Source organism: Quercus suber, unplaced genomic scaffold (assembly GCF_002906115.3).
Source record: "Quercus suber isolate HL8 unplaced genomic scaffold, Cork oak 2.0 scaffold_130, whole genome shotgun sequence".
Classification (NCBI taxonomy): Eukaryota; Viridiplantae; Streptophyta; class Magnoliopsida; order Fagales; family Fagaceae; genus Quercus; species Quercus suber.
Window position 1 is genome coordinate 609,728 of NW_027069593.1, and position 13,079 is coordinate 622,806.

A 13,079-nucleotide genomic window follows, 5' to 3' on the forward strand; every position below is an offset into this window, starting at 1 on the left:
AACCCACATGTTTTATTAGATTTTTAATGATAAGCTTATAGGTGAGTTATGAACTATTATTGTATAACATAACTAGTTTTAAATAAGGAGTTTGGCTTACCTCTAGTACATTTTAAACTGGAATCTCCTTTTATTTTAATGAGAAACTACCACATCACCTACTAAAATTCACTACCATTTACTATTGTGTATTTAAAACAAAAGAAAACCTCCACTTAAAAATTTACTGGAGGTAAGCCAAGGAGAAAAAATGATAACTTTTAATCTTTGTGTGGGCAAAAGAATGCTTTTTAATTCATGACTGAGTAAATAAAAAGTGAAGATTAAAATTTACTATCACTTATTATTGTGTATTTAAAAAAAAAAACTTCTAATTAAAAATTTACTGGTGGTAAGCTAAGGAGGAAAAATGATAACTTTTAATCTATATGTGGGCAAAAGAATGCTTTTTAATTCATGACAGAGTAAAATGCAACTAAATCCAAATAACGTGCGTAATTATACCAACTACACTTAATACAATTCTCTACATCCTTTATATACTTCTTTTGGTACATCATTAAGCCTTTACAGTTAAAATACAACAAAGTAGTCTGAGCCACATAATGTGGCATTATCAGCAAGGCACCTTATCCAAAATATGTGTCTTCCAATCAGAGAGAGCCATCATGCAGAGCACATCCCTTGGAGATTGGAAATAATAACAATAATAATAGAAATAAGACTGTTTTAACTTAGTGGCCCATCAAATCTGATGCTCTAGATTGATATTACAGTTAGGCATTTAATGCATGAAGTAGATCTAACAAAAGAGAAGCACCCAGAAAAAATCAGATTTTCAAAGCAACAAGATAAATAATATCCGGCGGTCGGCAGAATTTTTCTTTCGTATTAGCCTCAGTTAACTTTTCGTGAGAGAGAGTTGTCATTGGCGTGGCAGCCTTACTGCAAAAGACAACAGATTTTTCTGTCTAGTTCAAACTTCAAACACAACCTTTAAACAAATGTTGATGCCATATTTACTGCTTGGTGCCCTAAAGATTTTCACAAAAAGATGCATGTTAGGACCGCTTCAAAAGCATGCTGTTCAGCCCATTATAAACATTGACATAACTTCAAGATAAAAATAAAAATAATTAAAAAAAAAAGAAAAAAAAAGAGAGAATTGTATTTACAGCAATGTTGTCGATACTACAAATTTTACTACATGACTTTTACAAAATGATGTAAATACTGTCTCTCCTTAGGATGATTATTTAAAGGTAAGTCTGAATCCTTTTGATGTATTTGAAATATCACTATTCACTAGCATCACTCTTTGTAGTATCTTTTAACATTTTCCCTGGGTCTAAAGTAAGAGCATGATGGTGAGGCCTAAAAACAATAATTGATTGCAATTAATGTTTCTAACACTTCAGTTGCTCGGCTCAAGAAGGCAACAAAGATTCTCCCGGCACTGACCAAATAGTGGTTAACAAGCAAGCAAGAAAGAGCATAAATGTGTGCACACTTGCTATGTATGTAGTGTTTAACTAACATTTCATGCGCAAATATGCATACGAGAGATCAACTGTCCTCTAGAGTTGGGAGAAAAGCATACAGTAAAAACTTCTTAGAAGCTCAGAAAACAAAACTAGAACAAAAGGTCCAATCTTTATCAGGCTGGATTCCATCCATGTCTATTGGAAGAAGAGAGAGGCCAAACCAAATGGCAAATGTCAACAATTGGCAAGTGAAAAGATAAATGGAGTCTTATATTCCACAGTTACTTGAGATGCACCCAATGCTAGTATACCACATATTAACTAGCATTCACCGCTTAATATTGGGATCTTTCTTGATTCTAAAATAGAATAATAAAACATGCAACTGCCTTGCCTAAACAATTATTGATAATTAACTCATCAGAAACTACATCAGGATCACAAAATCCAGCATCCAATCAAGGATTTAGTGTTAGTAGGCCTTGCTCAATGTCTAGCTAGAGCAAAGAAAGCCAAAACAATGATGCAATGGACTTTGCCTGAGTCTGCCTTGGTAGCTTTTCATATGAGATTTCAGTATACTATCTATTTAGTACCATGTCAAGTTTTTTTCAACAGTTGCAACTCTTTTTTACAAAAATTGAAAGCTTTTCCTAAACTATGCCTTCCAAAATGAATTCAACCAGAATTTACCTGCTTTAATAACCTGTGTAAGAATTTTCCTTTCCAGAAATAGCAAAAAATGAATTGTAACATTTGATTCGAGCATTATAATGCAGACTCTTTAAGCATTGTAGATGACCCAAAAGCACTTGTGCCATGTGCTTAGATGGGTATATGAGTCTATAACACATGAATTTTATGTGCAAGATCAAATAATTTTTTTTAATATTAATACAGGAAAATGAATAAAGACAATGCTCTGCAAGAAAATGTATACCTCAAGCAGTGTGCCGTGAAACACTGAAACCTAGTAAAAAGCTGAAAAATCTGATGTATAATTTCTTTTTGGACTTTATTTTTTCTAGGGGAAGTCAAGCTTAACCCCCATATTGGAGGCAAATGCCCCAATAGGCCAAGAAGTGTGAAACTGTTTTCCGGGAAACTTACTTGAAATTTAAGCATGTGAAACCCTTAAGATGATTCTGATTTGACTGGTAAATTAATCCTCACAATCATTTAGCATCTTTGGTAAATGATTCTTTTTAATATATATATATATATATCTTGACATGATGAAGCACGTTACTGTAGCAACTTGAAAAGTATAAGAATTTAAGCAACTCATAGATGGTGTCATAAAGAACCTCAATATTTAATCGACAACTCAGCTCATATGCACTGCCTAATATATTACTTTTAACCTAATGGCAGGGCACCACATTCTCTGTATAGAAAAAAGAAAGAAACATTAGTAAATGAGAATTATATCAAAAGTATTCATAGACTTACCTTTGAATGATCGTCATGTGGAGAGACAATAATTACATCAGTTAGTCTCTGCAACAACATCATTGACATCTAAATCTACTAAGCTTTCCTTCCCAAATAGTGTGAATCCCACAGTTGCCTGCAAGAAGACAAATTTCCAAGAAAGGATATATTTCTGGATTCTGAAGAAGATAAGTAGAAAATGAGACACCAATGTTTTCTCAAAGACATTTTGTTCCATGTAAAGCATCAGTTGGACCTTGAAGATTCTTTAAATGGCACGCAAACAAATTTTCTGATGTTGAACACTTTAAGTCAAATGATTTGTGGGAAAGAATGACTTACCTTTCCAGTTTTGCGATTCACCTTCTTAAGGCTGCCTACAAATTCTGCAAAAGTGCCAGATACAACTCGAACGGTTGAACCTGGGACAAGAAGCTTATATTTCTTTGCTGTAGATGAACCGTTTCTGATAGAATCAGAAGCTTTCTTAGATACCCTTCTTGACTTGGACTCTGTAACAGATTGTGTATCATCATTGGGATCTAAATGAGTGTCAACACTGAGCATCCTAGAGTTGAGGTTTTCTTCTTTCTGTTCTTCCTCAAAAGCTCGGTCAGTTTTTTGTTGTTCCTCTTTTGCCTGTTTAAAGATCGCTTCCATGTCAACCTCAGATACTGGCCTAGGTTTGTTGATCTGTTTTTTTCTGCAAATGTGAAAAGAACAGCTTCAAATTAGAAAGACCGGAAATTAAACAATGAAAGATAGTATGAAAAGAGAACATCTATAACATGGTTTTAAGATTTGAAATAGTTCAGTTTTAAAATTTGATGTATAAGGGTTGAAAGAGAGATAAAGGGAAAAGAAGAATTTAGAGAGGAATGGCGAAAATTCCCCATCCCATCTCACCCCGAGTGTGTATATATTTATTTATAAATATAATTAATATTTTTTATACATGTCCTATTTATAATTTACTTTACTATAAATATTCTACTAACATTTCCTAAACATGCTTGTCTCTTTTTTTCTTAGCACCCTCATCATTGCCCCTCCTCTTCTCTCTCATATCTAGGAATGGTAAACTAATTCCATGCCCTGCCCTGCCTGTCCTGCCCCATGCAGGTTTTCCCCACCTAGAAGAGCGGAGGGGGCATCCCCCCAAGGGAGAGAGAGAGAGAGAGAGAGAGAGAGAGAGAGATTTGAGAAAAGGTCTAGGGCTGCATTAATCAGTCCTTCACCTTACTTTAGGGTTTATGGCATGATTACAAGACTTTTGTTATGCTAATGTAAAAAATAACACTCCCCCTCAAGCTGGAGCATATAGATCAAACATGCCCAGCTTGAAAGACAATCTTTGTAAGGAGGCATGAGTTATCTACTGTATGACAATATCATCTAAAACCTGTATCAGACAAAGAATGAAAACTAGTCCTGTAAACATCACTAAAACTTGTCACAGACAAAGAAGTAAAGGTCTTGTATAATTACACTCCCCATGATCAGGAGCAACTTTCAGATAACACAAAATACAGCAAATAGTTTCGAAGTTAGGTTGATGGGCAGCATGCATTACTTGACTTCCCAATTATTTGCCGGTACTGACTAATGCCATGAAACAGATCATCTTGCTCACCATCCACAGGAGTATCAACAGATTGAGCAACTAAGAGACTAGTCTATCATACCAGATCAAGAACATATTTCCGCTAAGACAAAAATATGCCCTGAGAAAAACAAGCAACTCCAATCTTGAGTAAATAATTAAGAACACCTAGGTCTTTTGTATGGAATTGCTTAGCCAAATAGCTTTTCAAATCAACAAACTTGTGGAGTCACTTCCAAAGATAATATCATCCACATAAACAATCATGACAAGAATACCAATGGTGGGGTGACAAACAAAGACAGATTGAGTAGAAGTATAACACTGGAATCCATACCCAAGTACAATAGCACTGAATTGATCCAACCATACACAATGATATTGCTTCAGACCATACAAGGCTTTTTGCTATTGACACAAGGTGTTCACCATTGGCGACAACATATCCAGAGGACTAATCCATATACACTAATATCAAGTTGATATAAAGGCCAAGAATGACTAACTGAATCATAAAGCAGGATTTGAAGAGAATTGAGACGTGCCACAGGAAAGGTCTCTAGATAATCAACACCATATATGTATATATGTGTGTGTACACCCCTTGGCTACCATGTGTGCTTTAAAATGCTTAACAGAACCATGTGGGAGGCACTTAACAGTGCAGACCCAATGACAACATACCATTTATTTCGTTAAGGGGAAGAGCAGTGAACTCCTAAGTCAAATTCTTGTAAAGACTAAAGATCACCCATTTCCTCATCCATACTATTTCCATTCAGTCGAAGGCAAAAGTCTGCTTATAAGATGAGGGAACAGAGATAGAGGATATGGTACAAGCAAATGAATGCAGACAAGATGAAAGCACAATTATAGGGCAGAAAATAAGCAATAGGGTGTTGAGTACAAGAACATTTATCTCGTCATAAATAAATCATCAGTTTCTGGAAGAGGGGATAGAGTAGGAACCTCAGACGGAGAAGATGTAGTGGCCCTTATACGAAATGGGTCTATCTCGAGATTGCTGATAAAATCTGACTAATTATTAGATCAAAAGAAAAATTCTGACTAGGTGAAGAAAATAAGGACATTGACTCAGAAAAGGTTAGATCAACACTCACAAAGTATATGTGGGACTAAGGAGTATAACAATTATACCCTTCTGAGTACCCAAAACACACTTATGAGCCAGAATACATACTTTATCTAGGCCAAAATCAAGGACATGAACAAAGGCAATACCTAAACATACGAAGAGTAAGCAGAAAAGGAGGACAATTAGAATATAAAAAATATGGAGACTTATGACTTAAGGACAATGGAAGGCATGCAATTAAAAAGATGGCATGCGGTAAGAACATCAGCCCAAAAGTGTTTCAATATATGCATATTGAAAAACAAGATGCGTGCAACATCCAATGAATGAAAATGCTTTTGTTCAACACCATTTTGCTAAAAGGTGTAATCACAACCAGTTTGATGAATAAAACCGTGATTAGCACAAAAGGAATTCATTACAAACTAAATATATTCTATTGCATTATCAGAGTGTAGAATCTTAATGAGCTTACTAAATGGAACAAAGATTTCTTTATGAATTTAGAAAAAATATGAGATAACTCATACATTCCTTTCATAAAAAGCAATCGTGTCAACAAATATATTAAAATTAAAAATTCATTCAAAGGACAAGTATGAGAAGGTCCCAAATAACTGCGCGAATTACATCAAAGGACTCAGATTGGTGACTATGACTATTACTGAAAAAGGTACTACAGTAATACTTTCCTTTCTGACATGCTTCTCATTCTAGACTAGACACATGACTCAATGTAGGAATGGCAAACTTGACTTTGGCCAAGAAAGGGTGTCTTAAACGAAAATATCACTAAAGTAAAGACACAGAGCACTTAGCGGAGAGGGTGAATGAGAAAGAGCCATTAGGATCTAGATAGTACAGTTCGTCCTCATGCCGTAAACCAATCATCTTCTTCATCTTAATAGACACAAGAAATGGGATAAAACATTATAGATAATTGTAAGGCTTTCGTCAATTGACTATAGAAAGTATATTAAAAGGATAATCAGAACCATAAAGACAAGATGTTAAAGATAACAAATTAGTAGAATGAAAAACACCCTCCTGAAGGTTATGCCAAGAAGGATTTTTTTTTGGTTGTGTGTGTGTGTGTGGGGATAATTCGATAGTTGGGGGAGGGGGGATTTGACTTTAGATGTTTCCATTAGAAACACCAGAAGGTGCCAAATGAGTTACAAGGCTCTTGGACAAAAACATTTATTGGCTAATATGAACCCACGTAGATCAGAATCTAAACCAAATAACAAGAAAGCAATCATAAATTCCTCCCAAGGTCACATTTATTGCTCCAAATCAGTAGTAAAAGATCAAAACATTCTTAAGATTCCTATGATACTTAGACAATAGTTTATCAGATTGCTTAGTGGTAAATTTTTTGTCATGTCTCATAAACTCAAGAAACATTACTATGATGCAAAAATGAAAAGAAAAATCTACAATAGACTCAAATCTTCTTAAAAGAGTCACAAATTTACTGTAGCAGAAATATGAGGTTCTATGCTATACCACAATCATCCCGAAATAACTGAATCCTCACTCATCTAGTACCTACAAGCTAAATCTTCTAGTTAGGCAGGTTATTAATAAAATATTTCAATATTTCCCCCACACAAAGGTTTTCATAGCATGTATCCAAGCCAAATAATTTCATTAACCAATATCATCATCCTTGACTTGTGATGTTTTTCCCTAAGCCATGACAACAAATTTTTCTTCAATTGTGTTAAACACAACTAATCCAAGGTAGAACATTAATGAAATTCAGCAAGCTAATAGTCAATCAACTAAACAAGATCAACCCAAAATAAAAGAGGAAAACTACCAAATTCCAGCACACGCATTAACCCAATTCACCGGGGGAAAAAAAAAGGAAAAAGAAAAAGCTTCACAAATTAACTAACATCCCCATAGAGTAAAATTGCAACAAACCTTCAGAAATTACAGTCTTCAAGGCTGGCCAAACTTCCTGAAGAGTATGTTGTTCGGTTATTTCCTTTTTTTTTTTTTTTTTTTCAACAACAACAACAACAACAACAACAACAACCTCTAGAATAAGAATAAGTGAAGTGCCCAACTGAAACTCCCAAATTCCACAAAATTATCCACCAAACTCCACAAATCAGCAAACAACCATCACTCAAGCCTTCTTAAGTCTTATTCGGTCCCCATAGTAAACACAAGCAACAAAACCAGCAACCAAGCTCCAAAACCATGTATTAACAAAAATAGTGCTGCAGATAATAAAAAACTCACATAAGATGATTTCAAAAAAATTTGGAAAAATAAATCATAATTACCAACGGAGCTGGTAACTTAGATCGTGTGGCTGCTATAATCTGGTAACCATGTTGGTATTGATGTTAGCATACGAATGCTGACATTAGCACACCCCAATCCTATGTAGATGACCTCTAGATTGTCCTAATGGATTTTAGGGTTGGATTGGTACCCTCTAATACCAAGTTGAGTTGAGATGTTACCATTTAAAGAGAAAAGGAGGAAAGAAGAATTGAGAGAGAGAGATTTGAAAAAAAATTCTAGAATTGCGTCAATCTGTCTCTCACCTTAGCAAATATTTATATTAGGATTTATGACATGATTACAAGAATACCCGTTTCTTAATGTAAAATAACACACACACACACACACACATATACTCCATATAACAAGAAGTAACTCCAGCAAAAATCAACAGACAAAGCGTTGTAGTTCTCATATCTATCTGAGGACTCACAAAGACCAATAAACCAGAAAACTCGACCAAACATTTACATGTTATCCCCTTTCACTAGAACATAAGCCTATATATCCCAGTTCACATATTGACAAGGAACTCCTTCAGAAAGGTACCCCAAGTCCCCTCAGATTATTTCTTTTTCAAATTTAGGTAAAGTCAGCATTCACAATACGGATTTGAAATCTTCCTATATCATGTACAAGTCCACCATGCCATGAAACCTGCAACCCAAGTGAGACCTAGTGACCCACATAGGGTATAATTCAGATAATTACGAGTAGTTGACAAATCTTTCTTAATCTTTTCAAAGTTCCATCTTTGCATTAAAGCTCAACATGATGTGTTTTTCACCATGATGTTTACATTTTCTTTCAAATGAGTACTTTTCATTCATTACATTTTTTACAGTGTGCAGCATGATTTCAGATTACATTATATTTTTGCTTCAAACTGCAAACAACTGGTTTGGACTAAGCATTCAAGTACAAAAAGAACAAATACTCACGTATTTCCGACCTTGGAACCAACAAACCCTCCAACTCCTTCACATTCTCTTATGAAGTCATGTATCTCTCTATTCAATACACATCTTAAAAAAACACACCCAGGAAATAGGGGCTTTGGTTTAACCGAGCAAGTTCCATTCTTCAACTTCCTCTTCACATTGACAGCTGCAGTATAGACCTGAAAGCAAACACTACAGGGTTGCAAATCTATGTATATTTTGATTTCTCAACCACCCACTGTTTACTATCTTAAACTTTCAGCTTTCAAAGACTAATTTAAAACAAATAGATTGTGAATAATTTTGGCAAGGAACAATGCAAACAGCCAAACTTGAAATATATATATATACATATATATATACACTGTCCCAATGTTAGTGAATAAATTAAGTAGTCAAAATTTCATCAATCTTCCATGGTTATTAGATTTGAACTTAGGCTTCAAATTTGAATTTATTATGGTTTTACAGATATGCCCATAAATCACTGTTAACTACTACATGCATCATAATTATGTAATTCCCACTGAAGTTTCATCCTATCTAGGTGTCTACACAAGCCCTTAAGGCACTGTCATGTGTTAGTGCCAATGCAAATCATTAATAATATCAAGGGTAACAAGGGTCATAGTTTATGATGCAAAGCGTGTATTCAAAAAGTTTAGGGTGCAAAGTGTAATATGTGGTATACTTTGGGGTGGTAAAGTGTAATTTTTCTAAGAAATAGTGAATTTAATCATTTCATCTAACGCTCCCCTTCACGTTCAAGCCTAAACTACCCTTATTAAATGAGGCCCAACATGTGTATTTTTTTTATAAGATAAGATGGAGATAGGGTTAAACCTAGAATCTCCTACTCTAAGTGCGTTTGTTTAGCAATGTGTCTGCATTAAAGCTGGTGTCTGCATTTTTTGGCTGGTCCCATGGCACTGTTCATAGACCAGCCAAAGCACAAAAACGCTTTAACATTAACAAGTGAACAGTATTTTACCTTTTAAAAAATATTTTGCTGTTTTCAGCTATAATATTTCAGTTCTCAGCAAATAAGTAATATCCAAACCGCCCCTAAAATCATTATAAATTAAAGATGGTTCCAAAAGCTTAAGTTATTATGAAATAGTGAATTTAACCATTTAATCTAACAAACAGAACACCACATTATCTATTGCCAAATTAGGCCATTAAATAATTCAGAAATGCATCCTATACAGTCTAGTTAGTAATTAGCTCATAGATAAAAGCATGAAAAAACCAATTTCATTCCAATGCAAACAGACCCATCAGCTGGTTTCAAATGCATTTCCAGGAACCCAGTAAACCGAAAGTGGGAATTCAATTTCAAAGCGTAGTAGAACGTTAAACACACCTGAAAGTCAATTTCGGGGAAGTTTCTAGCGAGTAAGCGAGCGAGGACTTCGGCGGTGTCCACGGTTCTGATACGGCCTACACGAACGACCCACCATTGGGGACCCAACTTGGCAAGAGTATCGAGGTTGAGCTCCTCAGTCCAAGTGGCGAACCTCTTCTTGGGCTTCTTGATGAGTCTCTCCTCCACTTGTTCTCTCCAGTTGGTGCTATTGCTGGCTCTTCTCTCGTTCCTAAGCTGCCTTTTTTCCCTGGCGCTGAGTTCCTGTTCCTGCTGCTGCTGCTGGGCGTTGTTGGCGGAGATTATGAGTCTGCTTCTGGGGATAGAAGACAAGGGAATGGAAGAGGTAGAGAAAAGGAGGAAAGAAGAATTGAGAGAGAGAGATTTGAAAAAAAATTCTAGAATTGCGTCAATCTGTCTCTCACCTTAGCAAATATTTATATTAGGATTTATGACATGATTACAAGAATACCCGTTTCTTAATGTAAAATAACACACACACACACATATACTCCATATAACAAGAAGTAACTCCAGCAAAAATCAACAGACAAAGCGTTGTAGTTCTCATATCTATCTGAGGACTCACAAAGACCAATAAACCAGAAAACTCGACCAAACATTTACATGTTATCCCCTTTCACTAGAACATAAGCCTATATATCCCAGTTCACATATTGACAAGGAACTCCTTCAGAAAGGTACCCCAAGTCCCCTCAGATTATTTCTTTTTCAAATTTAGGTAAAGTCAGCATTCACAATACGGATTTGAAATCTTCCTATATCATGTACAAGTCCACCATGCCATGAAACCTGCAACCCAAGTGAGACCTAGTGACCCACATAGGGTATAATTCAGATAATTACGAGTAGTTGACAAATCTTTCTTAATCTTTTCAAAGTTCCATCTTTGCATTAAAGCTCAAGATGATGTGTTTTTCACCATGATGTTTACATTTTCTTTCAAATGAGTACTTTTCATTCATTACATTTTTTACAGTGTGCAGCATGATTTCAGATTACATTATATTTTTGCTTCAAACTGCAAACAACTGGTTTGGACTAAGCATTCAAGTACAAAAAGAACAAATACTCACGTATTTCCGACCTTGGAACCAACAAACCCTCCAACTCCTTCACATTCTCTTATGAAGTCATGTATCTCTCTATTCAATACACATCTTAAAAAAACACACCCAGGAAATTGGGGCTTTGGTTTAACCGAGCAAGTTCCATTCTTCAACTTCCTCTTCACATTGACAGCTGCAGTATAGACCTGAAAGCAAACACTACAGGGTTGCAAATCTATGTCTATTTTGATTTCTCAACCACCCATTGTTTACCATCTTAAACTTTCAGCTTTCAAAGACTAATTTAAAACAAATAGATTGTGAATAATTTTGGCAAGGAACAATGCAAACAGCCAAACTTGAAATATATATATACATATATATATACACTGTCCCAATGTTAGTGAATAAATTAAGTAGTCAAAATTTCATCAATCTTCCATGGTTATTAGATTTGAGCTTAGGCTTCAAATTTGAATTTATTATGGTTTTACAGATATGCCCATAAATCACTGTTAAATACTACATGCATCATAATTATGTAATTCCCACTGAAGTTTCATCCTATCTAGGTGTCTACACAAGCCCTTAAGGCACTGTCCTGTGTTAGTGCCAATGCAAATCATTAATAATATCAAGGGTAACAAGGGTCATAGTTTATGATACAAAGCGTGCATTCAAAAAGTTTAGGGTGCAAAGTGTAATATGTGGTATACTTTGGGGTGGTAAAGTGTAATTTTTCTAAGAAATAGTGAATTTAATCATTTCATCTAACGCTCCCCTTCACGTTCAAGCCTAAACTACCCTTATTAAATGAGGCCCAACATGTGTATTTTTTTTATAAGATAAGATGGAGATAGGGTTAAACCTAGAATCTCCTACTCTAAGTGCGTTTGTTTAGCAATGTGTCTGCATTAAAGCTGGTGTCTGCATTTTTTGGCTGGTCCCATGGCACTGTTCATAGACCAGCCAAAGCACAAAAACGCTTTAACATTAACAAGTGAACAGTATTTTACCTTTTAAAAAATATTTTGCTGTTTTCAGCTATAATATTTCAGTTCTCAGCAAATAAGTAATATCCAAACCGCCCCTAAAATCATTATAAATTAAAGATGGTTCCAAAAGCTTAAGTTATTATGAAATAGTGAATTTAACCATTTAATCTAACAAACAGAACACCACATTATCTATTGCCAAATTAGGCCATTAAATAATTCAGAAATGCATCCTATACAGTCTAGTTAGTAATTAGCTCATAGATAAAAGCATGAAAAAACCAATTTCATTCCAATGCAAACAGACCCATCAGCTGGTTTCAAATGCATTTCCAGGAACCCAGTAAACCGAAAGTGGGAATTCAATTTCAAAGCGTAGTAGAACGTTAAACACACCTGAAAGTCAATTTCGGGGAAGTTTCTAGCGAGTAAGCGAGCGAGGACTTCGGCGGTGTCCACGGTTCTGATACGGCCTACACGAACGACCCACCATTGGGGACCCAACTTGGCAAGAGTATCGAGGTTGAGCTCCTCAGTCCAAGTGGCGAACCTCTTCTTGGGCTTCTTGATGAGTCTCTCCTCCACTTGTTCTCTCCAGTTGGTGCTATTGCTGGCTCTTCTCTCGTTCCTAAGCTGCCTTTTTTCCCTGGCGCTGAGTTCCTGTTCCTGCTGCTGCTGCTGGGCGTTGTTGGCGGAGATTATGAGTCTGCTTCTGGGGATAGAAGACAAGGGAATGGAAGAGGAGAGTAGGCAATGACTCCGCCATTGTAGAAGTCCTTGATTCAT

General features: G+C 35.6%; 1 protein-coding gene across 1 annotated transcript; it reads right to left on the reverse strand.

The window, feature by feature from the left end:
• Positions 1-476: 476 nt before the first annotated feature.
• Positions 477-13,079, reverse strand: LOC112004094 (uncharacterized). Its single transcript, XM_065776193.1, has 7 exons — positions 12,576-13,079; positions 11,451-11,504; positions 10,229-10,642; positions 8,863-9,041; positions 3,261-3,621; positions 2,937-3,054; positions 477-1,034 (listed from the first exon to the last, which is right to left on the reverse strand). Exons 1-6 carry the CDS (start codon positions 13,077-13,079, stop codon positions 2,974-2,976), a joined length of 1,593 nt encoding a protein of 530 aa, XP_065632265.1. The 3' UTR covers positions 477-1,034; positions 2,937-2,973.